This window comes from Diospyros lotus, chromosome 5 (assembly GCF_014633365.1).
Source record: "Diospyros lotus cultivar Yz01 chromosome 5, ASM1463336v1, whole genome shotgun sequence".
NCBI classification, from domain to species: domain Eukaryota; kingdom Viridiplantae; phylum Streptophyta; class Magnoliopsida; order Ericales; family Ebenaceae; genus Diospyros; species Diospyros lotus.
Window position 1 is genome coordinate 13,366,573 of NC_068342.1, and position 18,231 is coordinate 13,384,803.

Below are 18,231 nucleotides of genomic sequence, written 5' to 3' on the forward strand. Positions count from 1 at the left end.
AACTTTTAATTTGTTAAACTGAAGGATTAAGTGCTTGAATCATAAAAAGCTCTCTATAAAAGAGACAACTATTCCTGAGAAATATTATATATAGGTTCTAACTTAGCCTTGTAAAAACTAATATTGTAAGTAGTTGAAAATCCTTAACAAGAAATTAAGGTAATAGAATAGGCATTTGGGCTGAACCACTATAAATTATTGTGTACTGTATTCTTATTTTGTTTTATTTAAGTAAATTTAAAATTTAAGGTAAACTTAATTCACCCACCTCTTAACCTAACTATATTTCATATTTGAATCTCTTAAAAATAAAAAATATATATTTTTTAGTAATTTTTAAATTTATAAAAAAACAATATATAGTGACCAATTTTAGAGAAAAATCTTCATGTCTCCAATAGAGACAAAATTAAGGTCACAAATGAACCAAGCCATTTACAAACTTCTCAATGATCAAGTCAACAAGATCTTGTTATAGTTTGTTCATCGAGATAAAAAGGTTGAGTTTAATTTTAAATCTCAATTTGTAAATGAGTTAAACTTAAGTTCAATAAAACTCAATTTGTTATCGCTATTGTAGCTACCTCCACCATTTGTTGTTAGTACTCTCACTGTTCCTTTTATTTTGTTATTCTCTAAATTGTTTCCAAAAGCTTATTGATCTTATTGTGATCTTGAACTCAACTCACTAAAAGCTAAACAAGTTGAGCTTGAGCTCAAACAGACTCTCAAGTTCAATTTGAACTTTGAGCTTGAGCTTTATTTTTTTTTATTGAGCCAAGTTTGACTTAGCAAAGCTCAATTTGATTCGGCCCGAATGCATTCTTAGATAGAATTAGAGACAAATTATATAAAAAATCAACAATTTGTATATTAATAGTAAAAGAAGAACAAAAGATGGAATTAATAACGAAAAATTTTCTTTCTCTATGCAAAAAAAAAAAAATACAAAAATCATCTCTAAGTGAAAAAAAATAATCAGAGATGGAAAAAAATAAATAAAGATGGATTATTGGCAAAAAATTGTCTTTATCGAAAAATACAAAATCTAATCTTTCATTCCATTAAAAAAATAAGAAAATAAAGATGGAATATATTTTGTCACTAAAAGCAAAACCTTTTTTTATAATCTTAATATTATTTTTTTGATTAAGGCCAAAATTTTGTTCGTTTCTATTTAAAATATCAATTTTTTTGCCTAAAGAAAGATTTAGTGACGAAAATCTTTTGTCTCTAATTAAAAAATAAAAAATAACTAGAGGCAAAAAAATTTCCCTCTTTAAGAGTAAAAAATTATTTAAATTATTTTAATATTATATTTTTTAAGTAAAGATAGAGGTTTACATTTTTTAGTCTGTCTCTAACGTTTCGCCAAAACCCTTGCCAAGCCAATTTTTAGTGAGGCAAGCTGATGTCATCTCATCCAACCCTACTTGCCATCACCAAATCCCTTCGCCAAACTTTTGGCGAACCAAAATTGCCTTGCTAGGTTTGGCAATCCATCTCGTCCAAGCAATCCTTGTCATCTCTCCCCACAACGACTATCTCAACGTTGATGCAAATCGATTTACCGTCAGAAAAGGCCAATGATTACAGCAAATTTGGAGATGGAGGTCCAAGTAGTTGGAGACGACAATCAAAAAAGGAACACGGCCGGAAAAGACAACCACTTAGCAGCGGAAGGTGAGAAGATGTAGCAACGACGACTAGTAGACAGCGACAGGAAAGGAATAATCTCGGAAGCAGCAACTTCAAGTGATAGGGTTTGTATTTGATTTTGGAGAATTATTTATTGATTTGTGTATTTGATAAATGATATTGTGTATTTGGTTATTGATTTATATATTTGATTATTGATTTTATGTATTTGTGTATTTGATTTGTGACGACTCAAAAATTCCTCAATTTCTATTTACAATCAACTAACAACTCAAATACATGGGCTGAAATCTTGTCCCATAATTATACAACAACAATAGCAAATTAATTATAAATACACATTTCAAGGACGTTTCCTTACATAACCAGGCATCAATCAAACAAATACATTATCTGAGCCCCTGATCACAACTCATACTCCAAAAATCTTTTCGGTCGGGATTGTCTTGTAAACATAGTCATCTAGGACCGATACACCAAATGATCCCATCTTGACAGCATGCTATACACCCATAATGATGTTAAAAATAAGTTGAGTCACAAATCTCAGCAAGCATAATAGAATAATAAAGATAAGATTGGGGACAGACCTCTTACACTGAATACTCCCTATCAAATGTTGTATAGTACATGATAATGCCACACCATATCATGCATTAAGATATCTAGTGCACAACATAAATATACATACCAATACATATAATAGTCCTTGGGGCCCACACAAGAGATGCACATCTTGGCACCCAAGTCCCAGTATACAAACTTATAGCAGCCACAGACTGGCTAACATAAGATACACGAGCCCTCTCACAATATAATCCGCATGAACCTGAGACTTTTACAACATGATCTACATGAGCCCGAGGCTCTCATAATATAGTTTATATGAGCTCGAAACTCCCACAACATAATCCATATGTCAGAGTTCTCGACTCATAGCTACCTGAAGCCTAGCTCCACTCATAGCTTTCGAGGGTCCACTCCAAACCACAATCCACATCAAACTATAATCATGTAATGCAACAGATAATATATGCAACGGCTTTTGCAACATTAACGTGTGATGACAAGACCCCCATAAGCCAAGTATCGGGCTATGCTACGCTCACATAAGAATTCACACAAGCAAATGCTCTAAATGCATATGCTCGCCTACATACACAAGTTAGCACTCAACAAGCCAATTATGCCATGTCAATGCTCATTCTCTTAACACATACAAGCATGACCCCCAATAAATGCAAGTCCAATCTCATGCACTGCAATGCTATATGGTATGTCATATAATGGCAGAGCCGATTGACAATGACTAGACACTAGTCAATAATCCGTGACTAGGGACAACCAGTCGACAGCTGTCCTCAGCCCGATCGATGATTTGCTCTAGTGTCTCCAAATGGTCAACAGGTCCTTGTTATCACGGCTCATTCTTGCGGGAAACCATAATCACAACCAAATTCTGCCAACTCTCTAGGAATTTAGTCCCAAACTAGCTCAACATCATTCCCAAGGAAATAAGGATGATACAATACCCCGCAAGCTATTACCAAATTAAACCCTATAAGTGTCATATTTAATTTAATTTAATTTATATAATAAATATCCATAACGCATATAAATAATTTCTAGAATCAAATCATGTTAAGAAAGGAGATGAAATCTATAATTCGAATGAGACTCGTAAAGGGAGTAAAGAGTTTGCCTTTAAGTAGTGGATTTAGGTTTTTTTATGCTCACACGCCGCTATTGTAACATCCCGATAATTTGAGAATAATTAATAGTTATTAATTTAATCGGAAATAGGAAATATTTAGTAATTTAAATAGGAGTGGTTAATCATTATTAATTATTGTAATTAAGGTGATTACTAAATATTTGTAGGTTTAAAGAAAGATTAATTTAGTTTGTGTTTACGGTGATTATTGAGTGTTTATGATTTAGAGGAAATATTAAGTTATTTTGTATTTAAAGAAAGAGGCAATTAATTATTAAAGATCTAGGAGTATTTATGGAAATAAAGAAAAATTAAAATAAGTTGATTTGGGTGAATTTCTGAAAATATGAAGTGTTAGTGGAATAAATGGAAATGGGAGCTCTAGGGTGTGTGTGTGATTGACGGAAGTTGTGGGCGCTGAAATGCGATTTTTGGAAGTAGCAAAGAATTACTTTAAGTATAATAGAGTGCGCATACATGTTAAAGGAGCTGGCTAGCGCGGGCAATCGCGAGTGCGCGTGTGCTGGGTGAGGTCGCGGGTTCGAGCCCCTGCGAGTGTGCGCGTTATGATGGATTTTGGCTGGAATTTTCCAGCCAAACCTTGCCCAAAACGACGTTTTGGGCAAGGCAGTAGGGTCTGCTAGCTGCCACGTGGCAACTTCTGGTAGCCCCTCTCTTGCTCTCTTTTTTAACTGATTTTAGCCTCAAATTGGTTAGTTTTTACAGCATCAGTGAAGAGAAAAATTGGAGAAGATGAAGTCGTGCGCGACCATGGAAATGAGGGGGAAAAATCAAGAAAAAAATAGAAGAAATTCAATTTAATTAAAGTTTATAAATTTAAGTAAGTTGTGTTAGTTATGTGAATAAATTTTTACGGTTAAAATTTAATTTAAGGTGAGAATTTATTAATTTTTAGTTGATTAAACTATTATTTTATAGCGTGTATTATTTTAACTGCGTGTGGACGTATAAGCACTAAAATCAGCTAATTTAAGGCAAGCGCTTTACTCCCTTCGTGATTCTCATTCGATTTGTGAATTGTATATCCTCCATTAACCTGATTTGGTTATAGAAATTAATTGTGTACGCTATAGTTAATTATTAAATTAAATTAAATAAGAGGCTTCTGGGGTTTAATTCTGTAAAGGCTTACGGGGTATTGTACTGCCCCTACTTCCTTGGGAATGATACCGAACCTGGTTTGGGCTAGGTTTTTAGTGAGCTAATTGTAGCTATGAGTACCCTCTGGGATGAGTTGTGGTAATTGGGAGTCTTGGGGTTTTATTTGTGTGAGTTGTAGGGTGTGGGATATACAAGTACTGACCGTCGATCGTTGGGTCGTGGCAGTTAATAGCTGGACGTATGGGCGTCAGTTATCAGCTGTTATGATAGACTATAGACAGGTCGGGCAAGCTGGTACCTCCAGACACCTACCCTTGGTGTTGTACCTATCATGAAGTGGTTAAGGTTTCCTATAGGTGTGAGTGGTAATGACAGGCGGCGTGAGCTGTTGACCGATGAGGTAACGTGTTGACTGTTTGTGACACTGGAGCGAACCGTCGTCGGGCCGAGGGCGGCTGTTGACTGGTTGTTCCTAGTCACGGGTTGTCGACATGTACCTGGTCACTGTCGACCGGCTCTGCCATTATATGGCATATTGCATAACATTACATTGTATGGGATCGGACTTACATTCATTGGGGGTCATGCTTTGTATGTACGGGGAAGTGTGCTCATTGGCATAACCCGGTTGGCCTATTAAGTGCCAATTTGGGTACGATAGGGGCGCATATGCATTTAGAGCATTCTGCCTGTGTGAGTTCTTATATGGGCGTAGCATGGCCTGATGCTTGGCTTATAGGGTTTTGTCATCACGTTAATGCTACAAGAGCCATTGCATTTATTATCTGTTGCATCGCGTGGTTACCATTGATTTGGTTTATGATTGAGGATTTTGGTATGGAGTTGACCCCTTGATAGCTATGAGTGGATGCTAGGCTCTAGATAGGGATGATTCGGGGACTCCGATATGTGATTGTGATGGGAGCCTCGGACTCGTGTGGATCTTGTTGTGGAGCTTCGGGCTTGTGGACTTTATGCCAGCCAGTTCATGGTTGTGGCAGGTTGGTATGCTGGGACTTGGGTGCCAGGATGTGCATTTCTTATGTGGGCCCCAGGGACTGTTATGTGCATCGTTATATTTTTGTTGAGCACTGGATGTCCTGTTGCATGGTATGGCGTAGCATTTTCGTATGTTGCATTGCACTTTGTGCAGGTATATTCTGGGTGAGGTTTGTATTTCCAATTTTGTTATTATTAAGTTGCGAGGTGTAATTCGATTGTAGTTTATTTCTTATTTATCTTTGTCTAGTGAGGAGTATGTCGAGTATGGCTATTTCGGGTTTTGGTTTGTCTTGCCTGTATTAATGGGATACACTCCAGTGTGGGAGATTTATGTCCAGCCTTACCTCCATTATTTTGTTATGCTTGCTGAGCCTTGTGGCTCATCTTATTTTACCATCATTCCAGGTGTAGGAGCTGACGCAGTGGCTAGACTATTTGGCGTATTAGTTGCAGAGAACTGTGTGTACAGGGCAATCCCAACTAAAAGATCCGTGAGGTGCGAGTTGTGATTAGGGGCTCGAATAGCGTGGCTTGTTTGATTTATCTAGTCGTTATGTTGTTATGTATGATTAAGCCTCTAAGTGGTTTATCTCGTATTTATCTAGCTTTCGCTGTTGTGGTGTGTTGTATGATTTTGGTTGAATTGCAATTAAAAGATGAGAAAAATTCTCGGATCGTGACAGCTATATTAATACATAGTGCAAAATAATATAATCTCTCAAAATTAGTAAAATCGCACCCAAAATTAAATTCTAACCTTAAGGAATTATTAATAAATTTTTTCTTACTTACCTGACTACTTAAATTTCGATTAAACCAAGTTTAATCTTGAATTTCCCCACTCTTCACTGTTGTTTTCGTCCCCAACTTCTCCTCAATTAATATCCCCCGTTTGTTGTTACTGCTGTTCAAAATATGCCCAGAAAATGACAAAAACCGAGCATAAAAAAAACCAACAGATAGGTGGCTCTCTGTGAGTCGCGTGACAACTAAGGGTTGCCCACCTCTTCTTGAAACGACGTCTTTTCGAACCCAAGACCCGCCATGACCTTACCCGCCCTAGCTGCCTTCCTTAACATATGTACACACCACATTAACTTAAAAGTGATCCTTGATCTACTTTTGAAATTTACACTTAGACTCCATAAGTTCTTGAAATCACCACACACCCTATTTAATAATAACTCTTATATTTCAAATTTTTAACAATTATCTGCCCATCTCTTTAATACAAAATAAATTAATATTTTTCTTAAATCCACAAATATTCAATAATCACCTTAATTACAATAATTATTTCTTCCACTAAATTATTCAAATCCACAAAACCCTAATAAATTATAGTTCACTTCAAATGCAAAAACTAATAATTATTATTTGCTCCCAAATTACCGGAATGTTACATGATTATTGTGTGTATTTGATTGTTTTGTATATTTGATTATTGATTTTATATATGTGTGTATTTGATTATTTTGTGCATGTGTGTATTGATTTTGTATATTATGTTTATTATTATGGAATTATTTTAAATAATTTTGTAATAATTGTATATAAAAAATATTAGTAAATTAATTTTAAAATATATTAAATATTATTAAAATTTAATACAGTAATATTTATTATTAAATTATAAAATAAATATTAAATTTTTGTAGAGGTGAAAATTATAGGTAATGTAAAAAAAATAGAAATAAATTTTATTAATGAACAAATGAAATATGGAGGAATGTGGTTAAAGTAAATATAATTTTTGAGAGTAAAAAAGAATAATAAATAAATTATTTATAATAAATAAAAAATAGAATGGAAAGGGCGATTCCACACAATCTTATAAAAGAGACCCACTTAGGTAAAAATATTTCCGTCTCTGGAACGCAAATATTTCGTTTGTAAAGGGGAAAGACTTTAATTAAGATTCCGTCTCTGGGACGCACGTAGAGACGGAGAAATTTCTGCCTCTACACGGTATTGGGGTTTAATCCCTATCCTCTTCCCTTGTTCTCCAATTTTCCTCAAATCTCAGCCGTCTGCCTGGCCTTCGCCGCCGCCGCCGCCGCCGCTGTCGCCGTCCGTCTCCCTTGCTGTTGACGCCGCCGTTAGCTCCGCCGCTGTTGTCCCCTTCTGCCGTTGTTGTTTCTTTTTCTTTTTTGCAGGTATACTTTCTTTCCAATTCTATATATCTTCATTCTAAACTTTGGTCTGCCAGTTCTATTATTCCATGTTTCTACTTCAACTAGTGTTGATTTAGTCATTTGAAGTGCAATACACACCCATATAAATTTTTTCCCTGGCTTGTTTCTCATTTGTGTTTGTTTTGAGCCCTTAATTACCTGAATTAGCAAATGGTTTGCCAATCATTGGTGTGAACATTAATCTTCAATCCAATTTTTCATTCATACAAAGAAATCTCTTTTCTTCTATATCGATGTTATTTAATTTATGGTTGCATCTCATATTATCAGATGATTTGATTATTTAAGTTTGACTTTGAGTTTTAGAAATAATCCCTTCGAAAATAAAAACGCAAGGGGAAGGTTGTGAACAGAACGATCCTGCCTGGTCGTTGGAAAACGATAAATTCCGTGCGTGGATGCCATTTCGACCTTGATAAATTAATCTGTAAAACACTATATTGTTTGGAGCAAGGATCTTTTTAGTGTTGGATAGGTCTCTCCTACGTGGAGGATCCAATCATTTAAAACAAATGGAAAACCGGTTATCTGAAAAAAAAAAAATTTCCATCTTTAATGTGTCTGGCTGTAAAATTGACGTGAGAGAGTGGGGTGAGGAAATTGGAATAAAGAAGTTAAGAAACAATGCATATGTTCTGGGCACAGTAGCTTTGATGCTATGATAAGAGTGGGTGATTTTGGCCTATTTACCTAAATTTTTAGGTTGCTGTTCTCAGTATTCTAAACAAGATTTCTATCGTTTTTTATCGTTAATTTTGTCCTTCCAACGCTCAGTTTCATCACTGTTAAAAGTAGCTTAGTTTTTAGTAAGATTTTTCTCAATCTCAAGTTTATATTAAAATCCCTCGTAGTAGGGTGATGAATATCTTTGTAATTGTGGGCCAGGAGTTTTATATTTCTAATGTTCTCTAATTCTCTAGAGGTGTACTAGAGAAGAAATCGATTGTACCTCTTACAAACTGACATGACACACAAATCCATGATAATCCTATTTAAATTCATAATAGTTATACTTAAAATTAACAATATATCTACTCACTATTATGAATTTGTGCCCGTCACGTCAATTTATGAGGATTATTTGTCAAACTTATTTGTGAGTATAACATTTTTTATTGTTGATTATAGTGGAAGTTTGATTCAACTTCAATCTTGTTGTTTTTACTGTTAATTTAGGGGTTTTTCCACTTCAAAAATGTTCATGTTTGTTGTGATATTGATTGCTGGAATTTCTGGTTTAATATTGCTTTTGATCATTGTTTACTATTTAATTTGCACAAGAGAGAAAAGAAAATTTGTTTGATGTTGTGAACTTGATTATTTGTGTAGAATTTCCCCAACACTTAAAAAGCAAGGGAAAAGGAAAGAAAATGGTCCTTTTTTTTTTTTCTTTCTTAAAGTGAAAACAATCATTTTACGTGTATGTAAATATATATGATGAGTATCATAGGTCCTTGTGGGGAATCGATCAAATTATTGAAACCCTTTTATAGAGTATTAACTTACTAGTTAAACTTTCATCCTAATGATAAAAAGTAAATATTTTAATAAGATAATTTAATAAGTGACATTACAAGTAAAAAAACAATTATTGAGACTATAAAGTGAAGGATTTGACAAAAGAAGTACAAAAATGACCACAACCAAAATAATCCCTAATATAAAGCAAAAGATTGAACAACACAAGCCAAAAAGTCCAAAAAAGCCCAACGGTCTAACTATAAGCATGATGAAATTGAAAATTAACTAGTGAACAACACATATAACTTCACCTAACAACCTTAAAGGTTTGGATTATAGTTTATGGACGGGAGCTACAAAAGATACCTTTGGGGCTCTCGAAAATAAGATGAAAAAAGCTAATGAAAGTTAATGCACTCCCAATGAGAGGTTATGATGGCTACACAAATAGTTGCATGACCAAAAAACCCTTGAATCGTAGAAAGGGGACTAGGATGGGAGATGAAGATTATACTTGCTTGGCCAAACTAAAGGATTATTTTGTTAAAATCTCATATTTGAACCAAATTAATTAATTTTAGTTGATTTTGTTCAATTTCTTGGTATAAAAAATTTCATTTTTGTTTGATTTTAAACACTAGAATTTCAATTTTTAATCAAATAAAGTGAATTGACCAAGATATATGATTATTTTACAAATATATATTTCACTACATTTTGATTATTTATGAAATTGTTACTACCATAAACGTATACTTATAAAACAACAACAACAACATATCCAGCCTTTATCCCATTATGTGGGGTCGGCTACATGAATTCTAGACTTTCATGTATTTCTGTCTTTTGTCATATCTTCATTTAGATCCATACACTTCATATCAAACTTTAATGTCTTTCCTAAAGTCTTTTGGGGTCTATCTCTACCTCTTTTTTTTACTAGTTGTTCCATTTCATCTCTTGGTCTCCTTCTCACATGACCAAACCATCTTAGTCTAGTCTCTCATCTTCTCATTGATTGGCACTACTCCTAGCTTATTACGAATAACCTCATTTCTAATTTTATCTTTTCTTGTATGGCCGCACATCCATCTTAGCATCCTCATCTCCTCTACACTCGTCTTTTACTCATGCTAATATTTGATTACCCAACATTCTGAACCATACAACAAGACTAGTCTTATGGCTATCCTATAGAATTTTCCTTTAAGTTTTAATGGGATTTTACCATCACATAACACCCCTGATGCATTTCTCCATCTTAGCCAACCTGCCTTAATTCTATGCATGACATCCTCGTGAATTTCTCCATCTTTTTAAATCACTGATCCCAAATATCGAAAATGATCTTTTTTTTGTAAAATTTGGTCTTCCAATTTTATTAAAGCATCCTCCACTCTTGCATTCTTACTAAATTTACATTCCATATATTCTGTTTTCTTTCTACTTAATTTAAATCCCTTATATTCTAAGTTGTTTCTCCACAACTCAAACTTAGTGTTCACACCCTCTTTTGTTTCATCCACCAACACTATGTCATCTACAAATAGCATACACCATGGCAAATCTGTCTGAATGTGTTTAGTGAGTTTATCCATTACTAAAGCAAATAAGTATGGACTTAGTGCAGAACCTTGATGCAGTCCCATTGTAATTTTAAACGGTTTAGTATCTCCTCCACATATTCTGACCCTTATCTCTGTACCGTGATACATGTCCTTAAGAGCTTGTATATAGGCTATTTGGACTCATTTCTTCTCTAAAACCCTCTATAATACTTCTCTAGGGACCCTATCATAGGTCTTTTCTAGATCTATAAACACCATATGCAGGTCTTTCTGATGATCCCAATACATTTATATTAGGCGCCTCAGTAGGTATATAGCTTCCATTGTTGACCTACCAGGCATGAAATCAAACTGATTTTTCTAGACATCTGTTTCTTTTTTGAGCCTCTGCTCCATTACTCTCTCTCAAAGTTTAATGGTATGGCTCATTAATTTAATTCCTCTGTAATTTTCACAGTTTTAAATATCTCCTTTGTTGTATAAGAACCAAAGTACTCTTCTTCCACTTATCTGACATCTTTTTTGATTTAAGGATCGCGTTAAATAATTTCGTTATCCAGGAGATGCTCTCTTCTCCTATGCATTTCCATGCTTCTATTGGTATATTATCTGGTCCCACCGTCTTATAAACCTATACTTATATATACAATAATTTCACATACTAAAATATTTTAAATTTTGATTCAATTTTCAGAACATATGTTGTTTTAAATAAATTTAGTTATTTTTTGCTTATTCTACTTATTTTAACTAATACGATTACATCCATTTTGATAAATTTTTTATTTTGATTTTATTTTATTATATAATTTTGGTTAATTTGTTTGGATTGTCAAGTCACTCCTAATTACTTGGCCATGCATTTTTTATAGGCTACATAATTATTACATTTTTATAGGTTTTACTTAATTTCAAAAATCTTTATTATTTAAATGTAAATCACATGAAAATATTTTTCAAATTTTAGTATATAACTAGTTACATGTTCTACATGTTTTAAAGTGAATGAATCAATGATTTGATTGTAAATTAGTCATAAAGTGCCCCCAGTTTGACATTCTAGCGGGAGCGAGATTTAAATTGAGAAATTTAAATGATTGCTCATTATGAAATTTAAGTTCAAATGTCATATTTTATATGAAATTTAAATGATTGCTCATTATGTTTAAGAAAAATTTGTGCAAGCAAAAGGTAATAAAACTAGATCAATATAAAATTACACCTTGTAAATTTCTTGACACGACATTTAAGGTACTTGCAGGAGAGTATATCTTTGGGATAATGCTACAAGAATTTATGAAGTTAAAAAAAATTCAATGACTTGTATTTGATTTAGATAAATATTAAAATTTATTAAAAATACTAAATTTATTTTTACTTGTATATTAAAAATAGAAAAAGGAAGCATAAGGCACATGGCCAAAATTGTTGAAGTTATCCAATAGGAATTCCGTGTGCCCAGGGACTTTACTAATGCATCCACCACCATTCGTCCCTAGGACACCCATAAGCATTTCTTTATTCAAGGACTCGTTCTTCTGCAAACCCTAGTCTCTCTCTTTCTTTCCATCTGAGATGCTACTCTTCGCAATTCAAGATTTGAGTGTCAGTCCTCTGTTGTCACTTCTTACTCAGCTCAATGTATATATAAGGCTGTATATTTTGCTTTGTGCGTCTATTCAAATATAATTGGTTTTTGCAGTAGAAAGAAAGGGGGAAAGAGAGAGAGGGGATTGTTTTTATGGCAGGCGGTGGATCAGATGCGAGTGTATCTACCTTATCATGTGCTCAATGTGGCAAGCCGGCTCATCTTCAGTATGTAATTTTAAGTTTCTTAACCCCTTTTCTTTTGCACAAATGTTCATTCTCTTGATTACTAGTTTGTCCGCTAACTTTACTTTCAAGAAAATGAAAGAGGAAGAAAATTTTAGGGCTTGGTTCAGTTGTAGAAAACATTTTCTTCTTCTTAGTTTTAATTTTCTATTGAATATTTGAATCTCTTAAAAATAAAAACTAAAATTTCAATTTTTTTAAAACTTTAGAAAACGTCACTTTTAGTAATTTTTAATTTTTTGAAAATAAATGCTATGACTTTTTAAAATATAAAATGTTAAGACATCTTTAGTTATAAAATTGAAGTAGAAAGCTAGAAAATATTTTTTGAAACTGAACAAAGCCTCAGTGTTTTTCTTTTTTCTAATTTTCACAATAAAAGGACACATGTATGTATATAGCCGTGTCTGTATCTTGGTGCTTTGGTTTATTGTAATTGTAAGAGGAAGAATTTAAGTGGGACAACCCTATATTAATACACAAAATGGTGATTGGGAAACTTTTTATAATATACTTTGAAAGGAAGAAATTTTTCATGATTTATTTGTTTCATAATAATACCCACTTATTTGTGATAGGTATTTTTATATTCTTATACAAATCTGCATCTATATTTAGAGGCTTTGGTACCATGATATTTGTAAGAATTAGATATTGAATGAGGCTATAGTGTTTAGCTATTTAGGAGGATGAAGTGTTTAATAGACTAGCATTGGAAAATTAATTAGAAGGAAATAGGAGAGAAAGATAGAAAATGGTGGGTTTTGGCAAAATGGTTGCTCAAAGGGCTCTTTTCCCATGTTATGTCCTTCACTGGTGGAATGACTAAAATTTTCCTGAGAACAAACTGAACTGTTTTCTCAATGGAAAATAAACCAGTTGTGTGATTGGATCGCATGAACATTTCTATGGATGTGATTTTGAGCTGATCATTGTATACTCATGGAAGGATAAATTTGGTTTAATAAATAAGAAAAAGCAACATTGGTGGCTCGTTAAAGCAAGGGGCACAACTGTAAACTATAGAGGTGTATAAAGGAACCAAAATTTGAGGCTCTATTTAATAGAGCTTCCAGTTTTTGGTTTTCGTTTTTACTTTATATTTTAAACAACAACAATAATATATCATGCATTTAACCTACTATGTGGGGTTGGCTACATAAATTTTAGCTTACTAGTCATTTTTATTTTTGTCCTTATTTTCTATAAAACACCCTTATAATTCATATACTTAAGTGTCTCTCACAAAGTTTTTCTTGATCTTGCTCTACCTCTTTTGCTAAAATATTGGCTCTATTCTATATGCTTTCTTCGCAGGAGCTTTTATTGGGCTTCTTCTTACATGATCAAATTATTTTAATCTAGTCTCACGCAACTCAACTTTATTATAAATAATTTTGTTTTTTCTTTTAAATTTTAAAAATAAAAAATGAAGATAATGTTTGATACAAACTTTGTTATTTTATTTGATGTTAAAATGTATGTAATAATTCAATTGATATTGATAAAAATGCTTTGTTTTCACTTACAACAACATCACAAGCTTTAATCTTTGTAGGTGGTTTCAACTATATGAATTTTAGCTCTATAAATGTTTATTTGTACCCGACCTCACTTAGTGGATTAAGCCTTCATATGTTGTTGTTGGTCATATTTTCTATAAGGTCACTCTCTTGTCATGTCTAAACATTTTTCTTTATTTCTTTTTGTTTTTTTACTCTTTTTTTTTTTTGTTTCAAACTTTTTTCACTACACCCACTCTTAATTTTTACCTTGTAATTGTTGTTGTTGCTATATCCTTTTTCTTCTTTTCCAGTCAATTAGCCAATGGGTTCGTTGGTGAGAATTTGAACCTGTTAATTCTTAGTCCTTGTTATTGCTAGTGAACCCAGCTACTGAACCCAGGACCTAGATTCAATGGAAAAAGAAGAAGAAACGAGAAGAGCGACAGGGAGAAGAGAGAGGAAGTCAGAAGAAATAGAGAAAGGAAGAAGAAGGTGACATGTTGAAGGGTGTTAACTAGAGAAGGTCGGTAGAGTGTGGTTATCGAAGAATGATGGCTGATTTGAAATTGTGGGGGAGCTTAGAGGAGCTGTGTTGTGTGTGTGTGTGTGTGTTTTTTTTTTTTTTTGGGGGGGGGGGGGGGGGGGGGGGATGGGATAAAAGGATAAGATTCATGAGAAAGAAAATGGAGAGAATGAAAATCATGTCTCCATTTTTCTTTTCATAGTTTTCAGAATTTTGGACACTCTGGGAAAATGAAAATGAGTGACCAAACATCAATTTTATTTGTTTTTGTTTTCAAAGTTTTAAAAATGAAGTAGAAAATTGCAAATGAAAGTAGTGTGTCAAAATCCCACAAATCATAATAGAGGAAAAATAAAAGGGAGTCATCTTTCTAAGCCAGTAGAAGCCTTGTAAGAAAAGATAGATGTCAAGCCTTGAATCTGAGGGTTAGACAATTCTGGAAAGTGGTAGGTCAGAGAGAATTGGAGGGAGAATTTGAAAGAAGAGAAAGAGAGAAGAGAGGGAAAGAATTTTAGAGGAAAAGGACCGAATACTTCATTGATAGTTCTCATCCTCTTTACAATGCCTTTTATAGGCTATCACCCTCAGCTTATTAAGTGTAACCGAATAGGTACAATCAACTCAAGCGGCAATTGCTAAGTACACATGCTACTACCTCTATAGGAATTATTACAATAATGCCCTCAGGCTCGTGACAATCCCCTCCCCTTAGAATCTTTCTTGTTCCCAAGGAAGGTAAGTAGTTGAGTAGCCCATGGGAACTATTTCAACAGTTATGGGAGGTACCATGTGGTATTCTTCAGGTGCAAGTGAGACCACTGCACCAAAACTTGAATGAGGGGTAGGGGCCCCTGATGAATAACCCTTCTATCTACGATAGCTTGTGGTTCCACCTCTACTTCCACATCTTCATCCACTAGCGGTAAGTCAGGGCTGACAATAGCATTAGGTTCCACATACTTCTTTAGGAGGGACACATGGAACACATGGTGGCTCTCAACTCCTTTAGGCAACTGCAGCTTGTAGGCCACTTTGCCTACCCTTTTAGTTATAGGATAAGGCCTAAAATATTTTGGACTTAGCTTAGGTGGGGGTGTTGCAAAAAACGAATGTTGAAGGAATCTCTTAACCTTAAAAAAGACTCGGTCTCCTACATTGAAACTCCGGTCACTCCTCTTGCAATTGGTAGTTTGTTTCATTCGGTTTCTAGCTATAGTCAATTCCTTCTTGAGTAGAGTCAACATCTCCTGCCTACTTTTTAAGTACTCCCCTACAATGGTCTGTGCTTCCTGACAATCTGTTGCTACTGGTAATGTGGGGATCTTATACCCAAACAACGCTTCGAAGGGGGTCTTCTTGATTGAGTTGTGGTAGCTCGTGTTATACCACCACTATGCTAGGGATAGCCATCTACCCCATCTCTTAGGCATTGCAAAACACATACACCTCAAATATGATTTCAAGCACTGGTTGACCCTCTCGGTCTGCCCATCTGTCTTAAGATGGTTTGCGATTGACATATGTAGCCCTACCCCTAGGCTCTTGAATAGTTCCTATTAGAAATGACTTGTGAATATCTTATCTTGATATGATATGATAGATTTAGGGATTCCATGTATTTTAGCCACCGAGTCCAGAAACACCCTAGCAACTTCCTAGCCTGTGAAGGGGTGTGTGAGGTTGATGAAGTGAGCAAACTCCGTCAGCCTGTCAACCACTACTAGGATCACGTCCTTGCCTTCAGACTTGGGAAGGCCTTCAATAAAGTCCATAGAAATCTCCTCCCAGGCATGTTGGGGGATAACAAGTGGTTGTAACAACCCCGAGTATTCCACTTGTTCATGCTTGCACCGTTGGCAAGTCATGCACATTGCCACAAAATCCATCACCTCTTTTTTTAGCCCTGGCCAGTAAAACAACTGCCTTACTCTGTAGTAAGTTACCTTGACCCCCAAATGTTCTCCCATGTGGGAGCTGTGTAGTGTTTGTAGTATCTTGGATTTCAATTCCCTGTCGTTCCCCACCACCAATCTTCCTTTAAATCTGATCAAACCATTGGAGATTGAATACCCTTGAGCATTAACTGCTAGCTGAGCCTGCAAAGACTTGATCCATTCTGATTTATCATAACTATCAGTCAGGTCTTTTACCCAATCGGGCACCATTGTTGTAATAGCCTTACAAGCCCCTTCTTCCTCTCTTCTCGATAAGGCATCTGCTACTACATTCTCTTTGCCTTTCCTGTACTGTATCACATAGTCAAGGCCCAATAATTTTGACACCCCCTTCCTCTATAGCTGGGTATGCAGTCTTTGTTGTAGTAGGTGCCTTAGGCTTTCATGGTCCCTCAAAACTCCATCTTTGGAAGCCGCCATGTCCTCTTGCAATTCCTCCCTATTTTGTGGCACTACTTCCGGAGTTTGAGTCATCCCAAACTCCATCGCCTCCATCTGGTTCTCCAGTTGCTTCAATTTAGTGCCCTCCACCATTCGATCCTCGGACTCCGTCCAGACCGTAATTCCACTCAATTCCGTCCTATCGTCGCTGAATCACAACCGAGAACTACTGGCTCTGATATCAAAATGTCAAGTTTTGAATCATAGGCTTGGACAATTTTGAAAAGTCGTAGATCAGAGAGAATTGGAGTGAGAATTTGAAAGAAGAGAGAAAGAGAAAGAGAGAAGAGAGGGAAAGAATTTTAGAGGGAAAGAATCGAATGCTTCATTGATAGTTCCCATCCTCTTTACAATGCCTTTTATAGGCTATCACCCTTGGCTTATTAGGCGTAACCGAATAGGTACAATCAACTCAAGCGGTAACTACTAAGTACACATGCTACTGCCTCTATAGGAATGATTACAATAATGCTTTCAGGCTCGTGACAATAGAACTCTCAACTGTCAACAGGATTGTTTTTCCTCTTGTATCAACATAAAATCACATCCAAAGGGGCGGTCAGCCAAACATTCTTACCACCTCCACTAGGACATATAACAGTAGGTGGCATCAACCAAGGAACTTTGAAAATAGGGAATAATTATGCACAAATCACATGACCAAGTATGCAGTAGAAGGTGAATAACGCTCTCGTGTTCCTACTTACAAATTCAAGATAGACTTAGAGTCATGTGCTTCCACTTCTTCAAGCTTTTAGCTGTCAAAATGGTCTCTTGAATTGCCAACCAGGAAAAAAGAATGTGCCACTTTCATAGGGACCTTGGAATGCCAAACCTTTTTACAGGGAGGCTCTAAGACCCTATATCGCCTGAGGCATTAGGCACTAATAATTGCCTAAGCAAACCAAGGTGACTTTTATAAAAATATATATAAAAATGTGTACAACAATGAAATTTAAATAAAACATATATTTTTGAAGACAAGAACAAATGAAGTTTCATGCTAGTAAATAATGCAGTGGACAGATTGCAGAAATGGATGAGCAGGAATTATTTTTAAGAATTCCAGGAGTTGCTTGGGAACAGAAACTTTTTTAAGTTACAAGCTTGGAAAAAGAGGTTCTTTTAGGTTTATATTAATTAGTCTTTTGGAAATCTAAACTCTTTATTATATTTAAAGTTTCCAGAATACATTTAAGATTATGTAACTGTAAAACAGGAATCTGAAAAGACTTCTCAGCAAGCCACTGCCT

The 18,231-nt window shown here is 34.8% G+C and overlaps 1 protein-coding gene across 3 annotated transcripts in view; it reads left to right on the forward strand.

The window, feature by feature from the left end:
- Positions 1-7,402: 7,402 nt before the first annotated feature.
- Positions 7,403-18,231, forward strand: part of LOC127801370 (methionine aminopeptidase 1A) — a 39,384-nt gene continuing 28,555 nt past the window's right edge. For 2 of the 3 annotated variants that reach the window (XR_008023027.1, XM_052336399.1), the window contains exons 1-2: positions 7,403-7,653; positions 12,424-12,536. Coding sequence is in view for 2 of the 3 variants with exons in the window: in XM_052336399.1 (XP_052192359.1) it covers positions 12,463-12,536 (74 nt within the window). In the remaining variant the exon portion in view is untranslated. The remainder of the gene's footprint in view (positions 7,654-12,423; positions 12,537-18,231) is intronic. The other variant, XM_052336398.1, reaches the window with a different exon arrangement.